Genomic DNA, 19,217 nt, shown 5'->3' on the forward strand with positions numbered 1-19,217 from the left:
GAGCTGACCCACATGCACAGCAGACCTCTCCTGTCTCGCTGGCTGCTCCCCTCAGCAGTGTATCTCAGTCAGTCCACCTGTATGCATAAATAAATATATCTTTAAAAAAAAAATAAGCAGACTGATGTGAATTAAGTTTGTAAATAAGATTTTATGGAACACTTGTAAATATTTTATTATCTTACAGAAATATTCCATTTTTCCAGTATATAATAATATAAGCAAAACTAGTTACTTAAGTGTATTTGCCTTAAATGACTACTGTTTAAATTATACTAGTAAGTTTGATTTGTTTTTTTTGTTTGTTTGTTTTTTTTTTAGTTTTATTTTATTCATGCATACAAGAACTGGGACGTAGCCAGAGGTATGGGGCCCGGGGGTGAAAGGATTCACCAGAGACAGAGTGGGGAGCAAAACAGGGTATACTGAAATACACTGCTGAGGGGAACAGCAGGCAAGACAGGAGAGGTCTGCTGCACCATGTAGATTAGCTCTCTGACTGGGGATCTAACTTATGCTACAGTGGCTGCTGATAGCTTCATAATGCTGAGATTTAACCCCTTGCGCCACTAGGGAGGCCCTATACTAGTAAGCTTGAATACTGATCAAGAGCTTTTAAAGGCTGATCAAGTAAACAAAAGGGCAAAGTTAGCGTACATGTTGTTGTCAAATAGTACTGGCTATTAGTTTCTATCCCTTGTTAAACCACTAACTCAGCTGCTAATCTACTTTTCTCAGCCTCCTTTTTTCCTCTCTCTAAAATGAGTTTAATCAGCCTTACACCTCATGGTTGTTTTAATTATTGAGGAAAAGTATGAAAATTACTACAACACAAACTCAATGTTTAGCAAATTAGCTTCCTTTCTTTTTTTCTCTTCCTACTTGTTTCTTTGCCAAATAAAGACAAGGTATATAATAGCAAGTTAATGAACTTTTAAAAATCATTTTGTGATTCAAGCACATATCACATTTTGGGGTCGGTTACAGCTTTACAAAATGGCTGTGGAGAATGAGTATTGCTTTATACAATGTATCTTAAGGCAGAGTTCTGTATATGTGTCTATATATTTTAAATATAGACACAATTTATGTGTATAGGAAAGGGAAAGTATACTTCTAGTAGGAAAGCTGTAAGTCTGAACCATATGTAATTTTTATTGTACAACAAAAATGATAAAATATTGGTAATTTTGTACGTTCAAACAGACAGTAACTCCTGCTTGTAGACTGTCCATGACATAGGGTAATTAGGAGGTAAGCATCTATTAGGAAATTTTCTGGCATGAATAGTCCTTTCTATCCAGTTAATTCTTGTGTGAGCCTTTTTTCTCTCTTTTGTGCTTCAGAGTGAGGGCATGAAACGAAAAGTTTTGGAATGTTTTTTGAATGAAGTTCTATCTTTTTACTTTGTATACTTTTATAGACCTACCATTTGAATAGTTATAGCTATTCTATCATTGATTTCTTACAGCAACTATATTATATATTGCTATTTCCAGTTTATAAACTCAAAAGAAATTAACCAGTTATCCCAAGAAAATAAACTTTTAAGCATACCAAGTAATTTGAGTCCAAGGCTTGCTTATTTCATACTTTTGGCACCTCCCTTCCATGTTCCTTTCTCCAAGGAACTAATATTCTATCAAATCAAAATCTACTTTTCTCATGACATTTTCCCCTTTAAGATTGGTTAAGATGTTAGAATCTCCTCCTCTTAACTGGCTTTTTTTTTTTCCTATTTAAAACAGTTTTTAAAAAAAGTTCATATTTGCTTAATAGAAAATGAAATAACATTTTTAGTTTATAAACATAGCAGATGTTTCCCCTCTTTCTCACTTTAAGAATGATTTACTTTCTCTCATATAAAGGTTCAGGATACACTTTTATCAAAGGGAAATCCTTAAGATAGCTGAAAAGAATAGTGTGTTCTAATATACAGTTTTTAGTTCTTTCACAAAAAAGCAAAGAGGGTACAAAGAGTAGGGATAGCAGTTGTTTATGTTTGCCTCTTGTTCAACCACTCATATTAACCACCATGTAATATCAGATGTGCTTATTTATTCTCTCTTGAAATATACGCTTTCTTACAGTCTAAGATCTCAGTAAGTCTAAATATTAAATAATTGGATTTTTTATATAATTAATCTTAGCCTTTTAGTTAAATGTGCAGCTCACCTAATACATAGATTAAAAATTTACCTGTTTTACCACTTCCATACAGCTTTCAAAGTTATTTATATTCTTGCCTAACCCTTCCTGTCAGTGCTATTGTCCATGGTTGTACTGAAGTTTTTATTCAACTCTTCTTTTCTTTTTCTTTTTTTTTTTTTTAAAGATTGATTTATTTACGCATACAAGAACTGGGGTACAGGCCAGGGGTGCAGGGGGTAAGAAGATTCACCAGAAACAGAATGGGGAACGGAACAGGCAGACTGACCAAAATATTCTGCTGAGGGGACCAGTGGGCGAGACAGGAGAGGTGTGCTTCTCCATATGGCTAGCTACCTGGCTGGGGATCAAACTCAGGCAGTAGTGGTGATGGCACTGAGACTTAATACCTACGCCACCAGGGAGGCCCTATTTACTACAATTTAACTGAGAGGTAAGCTAAAGCATTAGATATTACAAATACAAGGTAGGAACCATATAGCCAAAACATATATGTTGGCACTCAAAATGTATTTTCCTGTATAATTCTGTACCAGCCTGCAACATCAAGTAAGTATATCAAATTAAAATTTCTTAAAGGTTCCAAGAAAAGAATTAAAGTAATGAAATTCCTCTTTGATTTTTTTTTTAAGTGCTTTCCTGGTATTAATTAAGAGGTACAACATTTCTATACCCATTTGTGGCTTTCTGATTTACAGGTGTAGCAAGTAATACTATCCAACCTACTCCACAGACTCTTCCAGCAATTGATCCCGCACTTTTCAATATAGTTGCCCAGGGTAAGTCAACTGACTGTTTTGTGAGTTATAGGTTATCTCCTATTTCAAGGTGGTGTTTTATAATTTTACATAGGGAGTTTCATATATTTGAATGTCTGTGTAATTTGAAACATTTCTTTATATTTTTTGAAATTTATTTATGCACACAAGAATGGGGGTGTAGGCCAGAGGTGCAGGGGGTGAGAGGCTTCACCAGAGACAGAGTGGGGAACAGAACAGGTGGATTGACTGAAATGCACTGCTGAGGGGAGCAGCAGTTGAAGATAGGAGAGGTCTGCAGCACCAGTGGGCTAGCTCCCTGGCCATCGAGCAAATTCCTGCTGCAGGGGCTGCTGATTGCTTGATAGTGCTGAGATTTAACCCTTTGCACCACCAGGAAGGCCTGAAACACCTTTCTTTAAATGTCTGTGTTCATTATCCTCTCCAGTGAACCAAGGTTGTTCCATATTACCAGAAATAACCTAAATCCGGTTCTCCCTAGTGGCGCAAGGGGTTAAGCACTGCACTATGAAGCAATACGCAGCCTCTGCAGCATGAGTTGGAGCCCCTGCCAGCCAGGCAGCTACCCACATGGTGCAGCAGACCTTTCCTGTCTCGCCCGCTGCTCCCCTCAGCAGTATTTTTCAGTCAGTCTGCCTGTTCTGTTCCCCACTCTGTCTCTGGTGAGTCCTCTCACCCCCCGCACCTCTGGCCTGTACCCCAGCTCTTGTATGCATAAATAAATAAATCTTAAAAAAAAAAAACCTAAATCCAAGGAATTCCTTTTTTTTTATTTTACATTTTCTTTTAGTTTAAGATATTTAAAACAAAAATTTCTGAGAATATTTATTATGATCATTGGTTTATAGGTAGGTGATTTGTTGATACTCATCTTTCCAAAGTCTCTGTGTCTAAATGCCCCTCCCGCCCCCTAGTCAGTTGTTTATTTTGGTCTTATTCATGTATCTAGTGAGATTTAGTCCTTTTGTATTTAGAGTAAAGGACTTGATTGGTTATTGTTTTCGTCTGTTATTGGGTTTTCTATAGTAACTGTGTCTTCAGGTTTGTTTCCCACTTGAGCGTTTATTCTCCCTGTGAGTAGAAGCTGCCGATTAAGCGCACCTGCCTCTCAATCGTGGAATAAGGAAAGTTTTTCTTGAAGGGGGGTAGAAGCAGGGGTACCACACATGTAAAGATCAGTTAAATACATATTTTTAAACATGTAAAGGTGAGAATACATACTCAAAGATGATGTTAGAACAAATGATTATCAGAAAATTATTAGATACTATCTCACAATTTCTGTGTCTCATTTGTTTATGTCTTAACAGGTTTGACTAATGAAAAATAATAAATTCCAGGGCCTTCCCTGGTGGCACAGTGGTTGAGCGCTGGGCTGGGAGGCTGCCCGCAGCCTCTGCAGTGCCAGTTCATTCCCCAGCCGCCAGCGAGGGTCCCACCAAAAAAAATTTAAAAATAAAAAAAAGTAATAAAAATAATAATAAATTCCATATTGCAAAATGTTACTAAAATGTAACTGATAGACCAGGAAGAAATTGACACTTAAATAATAGAGAATATCCAGAACTAATTTTTAAACTAATGTAAAAGAATATTAATTGAGGACACAGATTTTATTTCTATTTAATTTAAAATTTTACCATTATATTTAAAATGAAGAAAAGCCTGACATGTTGCAAAATAGCAAAAGCAGCTCTTTGACATAATTTTTAGAAGTTCTTTATATTTTCAATTAAAAATTAACCTAACACCTATATAAATCTATAAATTACATCTTGTATCTAAATTTAGAAGTAGCTTATTTTTTAGTTATATTTCATGTTAAATAATTTGTCATACATGTCTATAAGCTCTATATATTACATATCTGGAATTATATTTTTCTGGTAAAATATTTTCATTCACATTTAGCAATTATTGAAATCATGAAAAAAGTAAAATATTTGTGTTTTAACATAGTCATCCAATGGATAAATTTAGTTTTTGTAAAAGCTAAAATAGTAACATTTCTTGCCACTGTACACATTGTATCTTATTAATAAGTGATATGTCAGCAAAGCATTGCTATAACTAATGCTGTAAAAATAAGATTAGTCCAGAGCATTGGGCTTTTTTCCAGCAAGTCTGATAAATTTTGCATAGATGCCTTATATATTTAAAAATCTCCCTTGAATAGATCATTAAAGGACAGTAAACAGTGTTAAGGTAAACTTAGTTTTCCTGTCTTACTCACCTGCATAGTATTTATAACTAGGTAACAAGATTCTCTTGAGTGTTCTAAAAAACCATTAAAGAATCTGGTACATATTTTTCAAGGAAAAAAAAAGTACTAGCAGAAGTATGCCCAACTAACTTGTTAACTAAACTGCAGTGTAGTGGTTTTAGTTTAACTAATGAAATACTAAAATGCTGGGCTTCCCTGTTGGCCTAGGAGCTAAGTCTCAGCACTGTCACTACTAAAGCCTGAGTTTGATCCCTGGCCAGGGAGCTAATGCACATATGGTGCAGCAGACCTCTCCTATCTTACCCGTTGCTCCCCTTAGCAGTGTATTTCATTAAATCCGCCTGTTCTCTCCACTCTGTCTCTGGTAAATCCTCTCATCCCTGTACCGCTGGCCTATACCCCAGTCCTTCTATGCAAAATTAAAAATTTTTAAAAGAAAAGAAATACTAAGAGTAAAATTGAGCAGAAACTATAATACATAATTATATTTCACTGATTTATTAAATATCTGCTAGAATGTGTCATGTCTTATTCACAACAGAAAGAAAATAATTTAAAGTATAGCCAGCTTTTCAATATTCATTCATTGAAGTATTGAACACTTACAGTTATCTGACACTGGGCTAGAAACTCGAAGATGCATTGTTTCAGTACGCTTGACAATTTCAGAAAATAATAATTGGGATCATAATTTAGAATCAGAGTACCTGGGATTGCTACTTACTTTAATATCCTTACCTAAGTAATATCAGAGTTTTCATTTCATGCTATACATCTGTGACAGATTAAAAGTAACTAAACAATAGAAGTATATTATTTCTGTTTGGTTTTTTTTTTTTTTTTTTTAAAGATTTATTTATTTATTTATACAAGCACTGGGTACAGTCAGAAGTCGAAAGGGTGAGAGAATTCACCAGAACGGAGAGCAGAACAGGCAGACAGACAAAGTACACTGCTGAGGGGAGCAGCGGGCGGCAGGAGAGGTCTGCGCGCCATGTGGGACCCTCGCCCAGCAACCGGGGATCGAACCTGGGCTGCAGAGGCTGCAGGCAGCTTCACAACCCAGCACTCAACCCAGCGCTCAACCGCTGCGCCACTGGGGAGGCCCTATTATTTTTGTTTTATTCTGTGTACCTAGTCTTCTCATTAGTTCTCAAGAGTCCTCATAAAAATTTCTACAGAAAATGGTATTGCTTTTAAAAGACAAGATACAAAATCAGTTTTTATTTTCTTCTTACAAAATATATGTATTCAAATATAGTCACATCTTAGATGAAATGTTTTTAATATTTTTTTTACCCAGCTTTTTTATTTGGGCTCTACAAATATTAATTACATATATAAAAATACTTGCTGAGAATAAATTTTACAGAAATGTAAGGGTTGTTTACATGTTTAAATTTGTACTTTAACAATAATAAAATCAGTTTTTATATGGATGACACAAAAATGCAAAATATTCCCATGCTTAAAAGCTAAACAACTTATGTAATACTTTTATATAAAGTTTGTTACTCATTTTTTATTGAAGACTATGTTTATATTCTAGTTCAAATGAGGGTTGAGAGATTTAGTCTGTGTGTATTGTTCCATGAAAAGAGAAGCTGAGAAACTGTGGCCGTAAACACCAAAGCTACTGTGTGTCTGCTTTGCACAACATATAATATTTTTGCAATTAATTTGCCAAATTATAAAACCTCCTACTTTGTTACTTTATTAAGGAAAATCCTGTTCATGTAAGTTGTTGTAGATCTTACATATGTATGATTTACATTACTAAGGAGAAATTTATAACATGAAGAAAATTTATTTAAATATAACCAGGATTGTTGTTCAGAACCTTAAATATTGGCTATAGTTTTGAGGGTAAGCATTTACTGACCTAAACAGCTCACTTCTTATATTCATACAGATAATTATTTTTTCTTATAGGAGATATCCGTCTAACACCAGAGGACTTTGCTAGAGCCCAGAAATACTGCAAATATGCTGGCAGTGCTTTGCAGTATGAAGATGTAAGCACTGCTGTGCAGAATCTGCAGAAGGCCCTCAAGTTACTGACTACAGGCAGAGAATGAAGCCTTTGTGCAATAGATTCATGCATTTTTGGCTTAAAGAACTAACAGTCCATAACTCTATTTCAGCCAGTCAGGAGCACAGTTTTAAGGAAGACTTCAGTTCCATTGAACATAACAATGAAATCTGTGTCTGTGTGTCAGATTCCTATTGAAGCTTTCAGCAGCAGCCTCAACCAGTTTTCATTGTCCATTTAGTGGATCCAATAATCTCTCGGTACATAAGGCTGATGTTAGCAATATACAAAAATGCAGATTGAACCTCCTTCAAAAAAGGGAAAATACACTTCTAGAAAATGTGTTGAGAATAAGCTTTGTAACGTAATACATAGATATTAAGGAACTTTGTAATCTGTAATTTGGACAAACACACTATATTATATTACTTCAGTATAAAATTCTAAATTTAGCTTTTAATAAAGAATGTTTAGAGATCATGTTATTTTTATCAGGATTTATAAAACCAGTTTGAACCTCCTGTACTGTTAAATCAATCTGAAAGTAATGTTCGAATTCAATTTCTATTCATATTAAATGCATCTACATTGAATGTTTAAATTTTCATGGCAGGAAACATGAGGCTAAGAGGCAGACTCACTGTTAAGCTTAAGAAGAATAATTTATAACTACTTTCTGTAATGCACTGGAACTTGAGGTGAATTGGTATTTGTTTCATTAGCAGTTTGACTGCATGTATTAGAGAATTTAAAAAAAAAGACATTCAGAGTAATGCCTGAAACTTGGTGCTTTGAGTTAAGCATTTCCTCTGCCACTGTGGAATAGATTCCATAGGGTCTGTAGATATGAATAATGCAGAAGATTATAAGAATTTAGGTTCTCAGTTGTTAAGTTTATTGTGGGGAATTATGTCTCCTGCATTTGTGCTGTGTAAAAAGTAAATGCAAAGATTCTTTTCAGTTCAGCTTACCAGAGAGCCAAATGTGTGTTTTGGTTTGCATATTATAATTGCCATTTTTTTAACTAATTATTTTTAGTTATAGGAATGAATGTTTCTAGAGTAAAAGAGACATGCACTTTTTTTTTAAGAGAAAGAAATTTGGTAAATATGTCTGAAATTTATAGTTACTTGCATTCATTCCACTAAGATTGGAATTGTTTTGACATAGGGGCAACAAACTCTGGTCCATAGGATGACCACGTGTTGTGTAAATAAAGTTTTAAGACAAAACCATACCCATCCATTTACAGTTTTCATTCCTGTGGTTGCTTTCCACAACTATAGAAATATATGACCTGCAAGTCTAAGATAAGTACGACTTGGTCCTCTAAGAAAGTTTGCTGATCCCTGTTATAACATCCTGTTTGAAAGAAAATGAATCAAGTCATAATCATTTGTGACTTCCAATTTTTCTTTAAGTGTAATGCTATTGTATAGGGTTTGATAAAATTAATATTCCGACAGAACAAACTTCTAAATTATTGCATGGAAAACCCCAAAAAACACACCTCTTGAAAAACATTTTCATATCTTTACAACTTTTTCCTTCATGTGGGGTTCAGCATTTGCATATAGAAATCCAGTGTTACAATAAAGTACTTTAGAATTCTCTACAATTGTGTTGTAATAGAAAAGTGACTATGATGATCTTCAGTGTTATCAGAGATAGAGTTCAGCAAATTTTTAACTGAACAGTAGAAAGATAATGTCATCTTTCATCTCACAAGCTGCCTGTTGCTCCCAAATGGGAGTTGGAAGGAAGATAATGTGGAAACCATCAAGTCCAGTGGTAAGTGTAGTAGCCCATAGCTGTAAAAGGAAGTAAGACCACTAGCACTAGCTACCTCAGAATTTGTTGTTAGAACCAAATGAGGTACTGTAGACAAATTAGACACTGTAGTATTTAATAAGTGTTTACTAACATTAGTGTTGTAAAAATAATATAAATTAGTATTTACCAAATAGCAGGAAATTCTAGTTGGCCCAGGGCCCATTGCTTAAAAATGCATTCTTGCATGAGGACACTGAACCACATAATGATTTTTCTTTTCTTTGTATTTCTACTCATCAAATGTGACATACATTTAGAAATTATCTGTTGTATAACACTAGGATAAGCAATTTTAATTTAGTCATTCAACATGTATTTTGAGCAGCTCCTCTGTGCCTGGTAATGTCCTTTGCATGAGAAACAAACAAGAAAGAGGAGGGGAAAAACCTGCCTCAGAGTTTATATTCTAATGGAGGGAAAACAGGCAAACTTAATAAAAGATATGTTATAAATTGTATTTCTCCAGTGATTTTCAAGGGGTAAATTATTAGGGCCTATTCTAGCGCTAGCCAATCAGAAATGCTAAGGTTGGGACATAGCATTCTGAGTTTTAAGAAATATTTCAGGTAGTCTGGCAGGCTCTAAAATTTTAGTGAAATTTTAGCCCGACCAAAATTGCAAAGATTGAGCCTATGTGAGGGGAGCAGTAGTGTTCATCATGGACCCTGGACTCCCGACCTCAGCATCAGCTGGAAATAGAGCTAAAAATTCCAGGGACCGCACATCAGGAATTTTTGTATTAGAAAGTGGTAAATGCTATGGAGAAAGAGTACAGAATAAAAAGTGTTTAGGTGTGTGTAGATGTGCATATTTAAGTAGGATAGGTCTCACTGAGGTGACTGAACAAGGAAAGTGGGAAGAAGAGAATTCCTGGCAGAACAAGATAAACAGAAGTGAGAAGGTCTAGGTGAGGAAGGCTGTGAATGAGCCACAAGGCTTAGGACCCAGTAGACTTCCTATAAGACTTAATTTTTACTCTAAGCAAGATGGGGAGCTACTGAAAAGGTTTTGAACTGAAGAGTATCCTGATCTGACTTAACTTTATCACAATGTTTAGAAACTAGGCGAGAATGGAAACTGGAAGACCAATTAAAAGAGTTGTAATAAGGTGAGATATTATGGTGACTTAAGTCAGAGTTAACAGGTAATAAGATATAATTGGTTTCTGGCTGTTTAGAGCCACAGTATTTCTCAAAAATTGAATATGAAGTACGAGTGTAAGAGGAGTGATGATTGACTTTCAAATTACCACATCAAGGTCGTTGGCCATTTCCTATTTGGGGAGCTGGAGGCAGTGGTCAGGTGATACAGAATCTAGATTTTTCAGTTACCGGGGGCAGCAGGATAATGTTCTGATTAAGTGGGTACTAAGCAGAGACTACAAGACTGGAACACTCATGCAGGATCCTGTTAGCAAACGAGCTGTGAATCCAGGAGAAAAGCAGAATTTGAATAACTGGTACAACAGAGTAATAAGTCATCCCACATCTCTAGGGAGTCCTGGGTTTCCCAGACAGACCTATTTTCATTCCATTCAATTTTAAATAGCATACTATTTTCTTTTGGGAAATCAAATTGAGATATGGACTTGAATATAAAACTAACAAGTAGGTATTTTCTCTAACAAATTTTTATCTGAAAAATCTGAGGCAAAAGCACCTTATTTCAGACACTCCCTGAAGTTTGGAGGTAAAGAAATGACTGCATAATGATAGACTGAATATAACATCTGGGAAACTAATGATACTGGGATATCTTTTAGGAATGTCAGCATCATTCACTAGTTAAAAAATGTTAATATGTATTGGCCTCAGAAGAGGTGGAGCTGAAGATTTACCAGGCAGAGAAGCAGGGAGAAGTTAGCAAGAAATAATACGAACAACAGCATGGAGAAAAAGGAAATCGAGTAATTCTCTGATGCTATAGCAGTCCTATAGAGACTAGGAGTTGTAAATGTGAGATTGCAATAGTAGGGAAATGTTAGGGACTAAATTGTGCCCTTCCCCAAACTTCATAGGACTATATTTGGAGATTGTATCTCTGGGGAAAGAATTAAGGTTAAATGAGGTATGAAGAGTGAGCCCTAATTCCATAGGAAAGGTGTCCTTACAAGAAGAGAAAGCGATACCAGAGAGAAACTCTAAGCACTAGAAGAAAAGGTGGCCATTTACAAGCCAGGAAAGGAGGCCTCACCAGAAACCAGCACCGACCACACCTTGGTCTTGGAGTGCCAGCCTCTGAGGAAATAAGTTTCTGTTGTTATAGCCACCCAATTTGTGATATTTTGTTATGGCAGCCCAAGCAGACGAAAGACAGGAGGCAAGGGGGTGAAGTATTGTTAGTCCTGCCAAAGAATTGACATTTTCATTTGGAAAGTAATGGAACGTATGAAATAATTTCTATTCTTGATTTCCTCTAAAGTCTAGTAAGGCTTTGATCCCCTGAAATATACACTTAACTACACTGGTTGCTTGTTTTATTAGTAAACCCACCTAATTGTTTTTGTCTTTTTGACCCAACGGGTATGTCATTTGTGTTCTTACAGAGATCTGTCCAGAACATTCTTATAATGTACACTGATAACATCTTAGTAAAATGTACATGATCTTTGCTGCCATGCCGGGTAGTTGCTTCTCTTTGGTAGGGACTGAAAAGATGAGAATATTTCTCTTGAATCATCTTTCTTTGAGCTGATAAATACAGACAATAGACCTCAAATGAATTTCAGTGTGACAAGCTTTGGTTAATAAATTGTGAAGGGCCTCCCTGGTGGCGCAAGGGATTAACACACAGCACTACGAAGCAATCCACAGCCACTGCAGCACAAGTTCAATCCCCACACAGGGAGGTGACCCACGTCAGACCTCTCCTATCTCCTGTCTCGCCCGCTGCTCCCCTCAGCAGTGTATTTCAGTCAGTCTGCCGGTTCTGTGCCCTGCTCTGTCTCTGGTGGATCCTCTCAACCCTACCACACACATACACACACACACCCCCCACATCTCTGGCCTACACCCCATTTCTTGTATGCATAAATAAATCTTAGAAAAAGAAATAAATTGGTTATTTTTAAAGGTTTATTTATTTATTTTACACAAGAACCAGGGTAAAGGCCAGAGGCATTGGAGGGTGAGAGGATTCACCAGAGACAGAGTGCAGAACAGAACAGGCAGACTGACGAAATACACTGCTGAGGGGAGCAGCGCGCAAGACAGGAGAGGTCTGCGGCGCCACGTGGGACCCTCTCCGGCCAGCCGGGATCAAACTGGCACTGCAGAGGCTGCAGACAGCTTCACGGCATGGCGCTCAACTGCCTGCGCCACCAGGAGAGGCCCAGAAAAAGAAGTTGTGAAGTACAAAGTGCTGTGTTGTGTAACCTAAAAGCCCAAGACTTTATTACAAGTCTGTACTGAGTTGATCAAAATATACTTAAGGATACAGGTGTGTACAAATAAACATAACTGAAGGCATAATTTTAAGTGCCAAACAGAGAACATTTATTAATACTAAGCTTAATATTTTTTCCTCCAAACTAGGAGAACTGGAGTAAGACTTTGTATTGAGGTAGTGACATTTGTATTGTCTTTATTCCAATAAAGTCAGGCGCATATTTAAGATAAAAGGGAAGCATAAGAGGAAATACATAATTATGGGAAACCACATAACCTTTTCAATTACAGCAAATAAGTCTTGTTTATTCTAAGAAAAACTAGCAGGATGAATATTCCTATTGTCCAGTGAAATCAGCAGCCATCTCTTAAAGATGGAATAGATTCGAGTTTAAATCCTTGCTTATATTTTTAGAGACTGATTGTACCTACTTGTATATTCTAACTTCGTATACATTTCAGATATCTTAATGATCTTCACACACCCATCCATAACCCAAACCCTCTGCCCTACATCTATCTCTTAGATTCCAAAAGATCCAAGTGAGAGATGGGGGTCACCATAGAATAAGACCATGCTGTGGAGTGGGCAGGGCTGAGTGAATACAAGAGGGGAATTAGAAGCAGGTTAAGGGTTGGGATATTCTCCCCAGAGCTTTAAAAGGCAAAAGTAAGGGTGTAACCCTTGTAAGTCTCAACAATTTATAGGAAACATCACTAACGTCCTGTGGGGAGAATTGCTGGTGACTGGTTCCCATACCTTCTGTTCAGAAAGTGCTGAGGTAAGTCATCAGCATGCTATGCATTTTTGCAAGAAAGTTGTTTAAAAGTTCACAACATGCTTTCATTAAAACGTTTGCAAGCTGGGGGGCCTCCCCGGTGGCGCAGCAGTTGAACGCTGGGTTGCGAAGCTGCCCACAGCCTCTGCAGCACATGTTCGATCCCCGGCTCCTCCCCGGCCACCAAAGGAGGGTCCCACATGGTGCGCAGACCTCTCCTGCCACCCGCTGCTCCCCTCAGCAGTGTACTTCGGTCCTTCTGCCTGCTCTGCTCCCCGCTCTGGCTCTGGTGAATTCTCTCACCCTCCGCGCTTCTGACTGTACCCAGTGCTTGTATAAATAAAATTAAATTAAATAAATAAATAAATAAATCTTTAAAAAAAAAAGGTTTGCAAGCTGGGCCTCCCTGGTGGCACAAGGGGTTAACACACAATCTATGAAGCTATTTGCAGCCACTGCAGCATGAGTTCAATCCCTAGCCACGGAGCTACCCACATGGCACAGCAGACTTCTCCTTACTAGCCAGCTATTCCCCTCAGCACTGTATTTCAGTAAGTCTGCCTGTTCTGTTCCCCACTCTGACTCTGGTGAATCCTCAACCCTCTCTCTTTCTCTCTAACACACACACACACACACACACCCCTCTGGCCTACACTCTAGCTCTGGCCTACACTCTATGCACTCTATGCATAAATTTTTAAAAAAGATTTATTTATGATTACAGGAGCTGGGGTACAGGCCAGAAGTGTCAGGGGGTGAGAGGATTCACCAGAGACAGAGTGGGAAACAGAACAGGCAGACCGAAGTGCACTGCTGAGGGGAGCAGCAGGCAAGCCAGGAGAGGTCTGCTTCCCATGTGGATAGCTCCCTGGCCGGGGATTGAACTCATGCTGCAGAGGCTGCGGACAGATTCACAGTGCTGCGCTCAACCCTTTGCACCACCAGGGAGGCCCAACAAATAAATCTTTAAAATAAATCGACTAGGATTGGAGATAGCATATCACCCCAAATGTCTTTTGACAAAAAGTAATGGATCTTATTAAGAGTGTGTTTGATAGAGTCTCACTTTACCTTCTCAAGAAAGTCTCCAGGTTTAAGCATTTAAATTTTTAAACTACTTGGGGAAGATGAATAATCCTGGAAACTTGAATTCAGTCCTAATGAAGTGTCAAAAGACTTTAGTAATGCTGATGAAGATGACATAAACTCTTTGATTCCCTAACTCTTAAAGAAGGAAGGGCCCCTAGAGATGATCTAATCCAATCCTTCCATTTTACAAAGGATGAAATTAAGGCCCAGGAGAGATGCAGCTTTTGATCAAGATCACAAATCTGGCTAGTGGAAGAGAAAAAAGAAAGAAAAACTAATTTCCACCCAAGCATCTTTTTGTATAATATATCTTATTCTGAGGTTTAGCTCAAAAAGACTCAGATAATGAAGTACATTTTTTAAATTTTCCATTTTCAGCAAAACATATATGTAAATCCAGTATGAATCACTGATTAGTTAGTGGTCAATCCCATCATAAACATTTACTCACTATGTAAAGTCTTCAAACTTCCATTAAAGAACAAAGAGATGTTAAAACATTAAGATTTCAGTTAACGTTAACTGCAAATAAAGTCTTAAGGATACTTAGATTAAAAAATTTATTAAATAATCAAAATGAGTATTCAATTGAGGAAGCAGGGCCTCCCTGGTGGCCTAGGGATTAAGTCTCAGCACTACCTCCTTGGAGGCCCACCATAATGCTTGAGTTCAATCTCGGCCTGAGAGTTAACCCACATGGTGCAGCAGACCTCTCTTGTTTTGCCCACTGCTCCCCTCAGCAGTATATTTCAGTAGATCTCCCTGTTCTGCTCCCCACTCTGTCTCTGGTGAATCCTCTCACCCCCCTCATCCCACCATCGTGTCCCCCACCCCCCAGCCATGCACCTTTGGCCTGCACCTCAGTTCTTCTATGCAAAAAAATCTTTTTAAAAAATTGAAGCAGTCTGACAGATTTTACTCTGTGAGAGCTGTTCCAACAAACACAAATTTGAAATATATAGGTATATAATGAAATTATTCATGATGGGAAAGCTTCTAGCACTAAGTTATCCAGACCTAAAGATATTTTGATGCTATAGGAAAACAACGCAAAATTTTCATTTCCTTGTTAAAGAATGCACTGCAGGGATGCAAAGGCTGATTTAACCCATTGTTAAATCTTTTTAATTTGACTCCTTGGTCATCACTGTGCATGAGAAGACTGACTTTAACTTCAAGCAGCAGATTCCTACATACAGATTGGAAGCTGTGAAGATGGCTTTGCTCCTTTAAAAAAAAAAAAAAGATTTATTCATTCATGCACGCAAGAGCTGGGGTATAGGCCAGAGGTGCAGAGGAGTGAGAGGATTCACCAGAGACAGAGAGGAGAACAGAACAGGTGGGTTGAGTGAAGTACACTGCTGAGGGGATCAGCGGGCAAGACAGGAGAGGTCTGCTACGCAATGGCTATGTGGGTCAGCTCCCTGGCCAGGGATCGAACTCTGGCTGCAGATAGCTTCTTAGTACTGAGACTTAACTCCTTGTGCCACCAGGGAGGCCAGATTTCCTCTTCTGTTTGAATGACCAGGAGTGGAAGCCCCAATTCTGCAATTTGTTTACATCACAGAGATTCTGTTTCATTGGGTGGTAAGAGACACACTTGAAAAGATATCTGACCTTCCAGGGCAATGTGTGATAAAATGTCAAATTAATGAGAGAGAAATGGGTTTATAATCTTGGATGAGAAAAATAATTCGCTCTTTTAATCTGTAGATGAAATTTATCATTTCCAACAATTTTAGTTGTAAACAACAAACCACAGTAGTAGTAGCAATTCCTGAGAACCTGTCGCTAATAAAAATTAGATATATTCATATCTCATTTCAGTCATTGCTGTTCTTACCGATGTACTGAAAAATCATTCCTGCTCATTACTATTTTGAATTTATTGACATTATTAGACTTCCTCTAGCTCTTGTTATTAATGTATTAATCAAGATAAATATATATTAGTCTATCACCATTTTGGTTTTTTTAATATATTTTATTACTAATTGCAACAGAATTCTTTCATCCATGACCTTAATTAGGTAGAATAATGATGCAGAATTTGTAGGCAAAAAACTCAGGTATGGGATTATTCTAATTTAGTCGAGTGGACTCAATCACATGTATTCACAAAAACAGAGAAGATTCCAGTGTGGTTAGAGAGAGGGATATGAACAGGGCTTGATCTGCCTTGCAGAATTTGAAGATGGAAAAAGGGAACCATGAGCCAAGGAATGTGGGTGGCCTCTAGAAAATGGAAAAGACAAGGAAACAAAACCTCCCTTTAGATGCTCTAAAAAAGGAATGCAGCCCTGTCAACATCATAATTTTGGTTAGTGAAACCTCTATCAGACTTCTCACCTTCAGAACTGTGAGATAATACAATGATACTATTTAAGTCTCTGCATTTGTGGTAACTTACGATGGCAGCAACAAAAAACTGGTTACACTATTTGCGTTATACATTTGAAAAATATTTTTCTTGGAAACTTCACCAAAGATGTTCATGCACAAACATAGTTTTAAAATCTTATTTAATAATGTCTATTGGTACTGTTAAAAGGAAAACCTTAGGTAGTTTGACATTGACATTATCTATGTCAACTGGAGCCTCAAAAGCAAATCTGTCTATTGTTCTATTTCTCTCTACCATCTATCTCTAAACATACATATATTAAGTTTTATATGAGTATATTTCAAAATATATATTAAGATATGTGTGTATGTATCTATATATAATATATCCATCTTTTTAGATATAAATATATATCTTTATATAAATATATATATTTATATGTATTTTAATATATTAAATGGTTCAGCAAAAGTTTTGTAGGAAAATCCTAAATATAGTTCTCATTTAAGTTTGGGTTTTTTCCTTCCTACTTTCTTTCTCAGGGGTTTTCTTATTTTTTCTGGCTTCCATTTCTGAATCTGGATTACAGTCATATAGAAAACTCATTCATGATGGAATGAGAGCCAGGGAGAGAGTGATTTTAATCCTTTAGTCAACATTATTACTTTATAAGCTTCCAAATGAACCCAACAGCTACTAAATTATCATACTAGGGAATTGTAGGAAAATGAAAACCCTGTAAAGTGACATGTGCCAAACGAGACGTGTTTCTCACTCACAGTGGTGAAAGGGTCTCTGATGATTTCTTTCCTGGAATTCTTGGGATGAATTCCAGATCTTGTTATAACATGGTAATGAAAAAACAACTCTTAAGAGTTTCCATTTTCCCACCTGTTAAATGTAAATAGCACCTTTTGAAATGTTTAGTTAATTAAAATTAGTAATGAGATGTGGCTTCTGTAAAGTTCTAGGGGAATAACTGGTAAATATTACCAGTACATTTTTATCTGTTATTTTGGAGTCCATTAAAAAAAAATCCTTCTTTGTAATTCCAACAGAGACATTTCTTCCCTTATGGAAAACCACAATCACCAAGTAACCAGTGTGTCAACGGCCTTTGTCAACAGCAGCAGGGTCTGCTGGTAGGTAGCACTTGTAAGGCACTTATCCACACATAACCACATGCTCTTTTAAGTCTTAATTACATGTGTATGAATAAAAAAATAAAACTGCCAATGCAAATATCATAAAATTCTAAATTATTGATCAATTTGCTTTTGAAAATAATCCAGTCATTCTTTTCCCAGGACTTATTCCTTTGAGTAACAGAAGACAGACATGCCAGCTTTCCCAAGGTCAAGAACATAATGTATATAATAAAGTATGATAGCTGGAGCTTGGACAAAACAGAATGGCAAAACCAGAATGTTGCCAGCTTTCTACTCTGCAGGGTCTAATTTAGTCGATACATCTGCTTTCCATACCTCATGAAGCTCAGAGCATTTTCAGGAATTCAAAACTAATATTTTCATTAGTAAAAATTGATAGTTACTCTGGCCTGAAGTACAAAATGTTGTGTTAAGTGACATTTAATATTACATGGGAAATTTTCAGAATGTCTTGCAAAGAATTTTCTAAAATTCAGCTGAAAAATGCATAAAAAATTTGATTGCACTTCATAGAGTTTTCAATTACTTTTTACTAAAGCCGTTGCAAACTCCCACATCTGAAAAATATCTCATATCTCTAATAGCAACTCTCCACAGAGACCAGCACTTTATTGGTATATTTTTATAACAAAACACTTGCTAACTGTTTGAGAATATATAACAAATAGTGACAAATGGCAGAAAGTATGTACTGATGATGCAAATAGTTTGCACTTAACAGTTCCAATTTTTTATATTAATTTTAATCTGTTAAAAAGTAACACAATCTGATGTCATTCAATAAAATCTGTGTGGATCTATATTAACTAGCATGGGTCAGACTACTATAACATATGTTACTCCAAAGTGCATAGAAGCTCAAACACAGTATTAATTTGTTTCTTGCTCATATGAAATTCCGAAGTGAGCATTTCTGTTCAGAAGGTATTGCTCCTGCAGGTGATTAATGATGGACCCTGGCTGCTTTTGTCTTGTGGTCCCACCATTCCCAGAGTTTTTATCATCTATATACAGCTAGAGTAACAGAGAAAACTATTTGGCAGTGGTATTCTATCTTCATTAAGTCTTTCCCCAGAAGTTACATGTATCATTTTCACTCAAATTCCATCAGAAGAAGTAGTCACTTGGCTATACTTAGCTGCACAGGATGTTGAAAAAGGTAGCAAAGCTGGTACCCTATAGTAATAGGAATCAAATTTTGAGACAAAGGTCTAGTATTCACAAATAATTTTAGGTTGATTTTCCATATAGATTCTTCTCTTGGAGAAGATTAACTTATTCTCAGTAGCCAAAAAAAAAAATCCAACAGTGTAGGACAGACACAAATAAGTAAGTGAAAAATCACCTCCAACCCAAAGATAATCACTTTAAGTATTTTATTAAACATACTCCCTGTCTACATATTTATATATT

At 36.7% G+C, this 19,217-nt stretch overlaps 1 protein-coding gene across 4 annotated transcripts in view; it reads left to right on the plus strand.

The window, feature by feature from the left end:
- VTA1 (vesicle trafficking 1) overlaps positions 1–18,295 on the plus strand; it is a 54,662-nt gene extending 36,367 nt beyond the window's left edge. Inside the window, exons 7-11 of one of the 4 annotated variants that reach the window (XR_008552797.1) lie at positions 2,868–2,948; positions 7,105–8,995; positions 16,477–16,611; positions 17,694–17,777; positions 17,943–18,295. Coding sequence is in view for 1 of the 4 variants with exons in the window: in XM_037520488.2 (XP_037376385.1) it covers positions 2,868–2,948; positions 7,105–7,250 (227 nt within the window). In the remaining 3 variants the exon portion in view is untranslated. Of the gene's footprint in view, positions 1–2,867; positions 2,949–7,104; positions 10,089–13,131; positions 13,206–16,476; positions 16,612–17,693; positions 17,778–17,942 lie in introns of those variants that run through there. The other 3 variants (XR_008552798.1, XR_008552796.1, XM_037520488.2) reach the window with 3 other exon arrangements.
- The last annotated feature ends 922 nt before the right edge of the window (positions 18,296–19,217 follow it).

This window comes from Talpa occidentalis, unplaced genomic scaffold (assembly GCF_014898055.3).
Source record: "Talpa occidentalis isolate TD23 unplaced genomic scaffold, MPIMG_talOcc4v2.1 talOcc4.2, whole genome shotgun sequence".
NCBI lineage: Eukaryota > Metazoa > Chordata > Mammalia > Eulipotyphla > Talpidae > Talpa > Talpa occidentalis.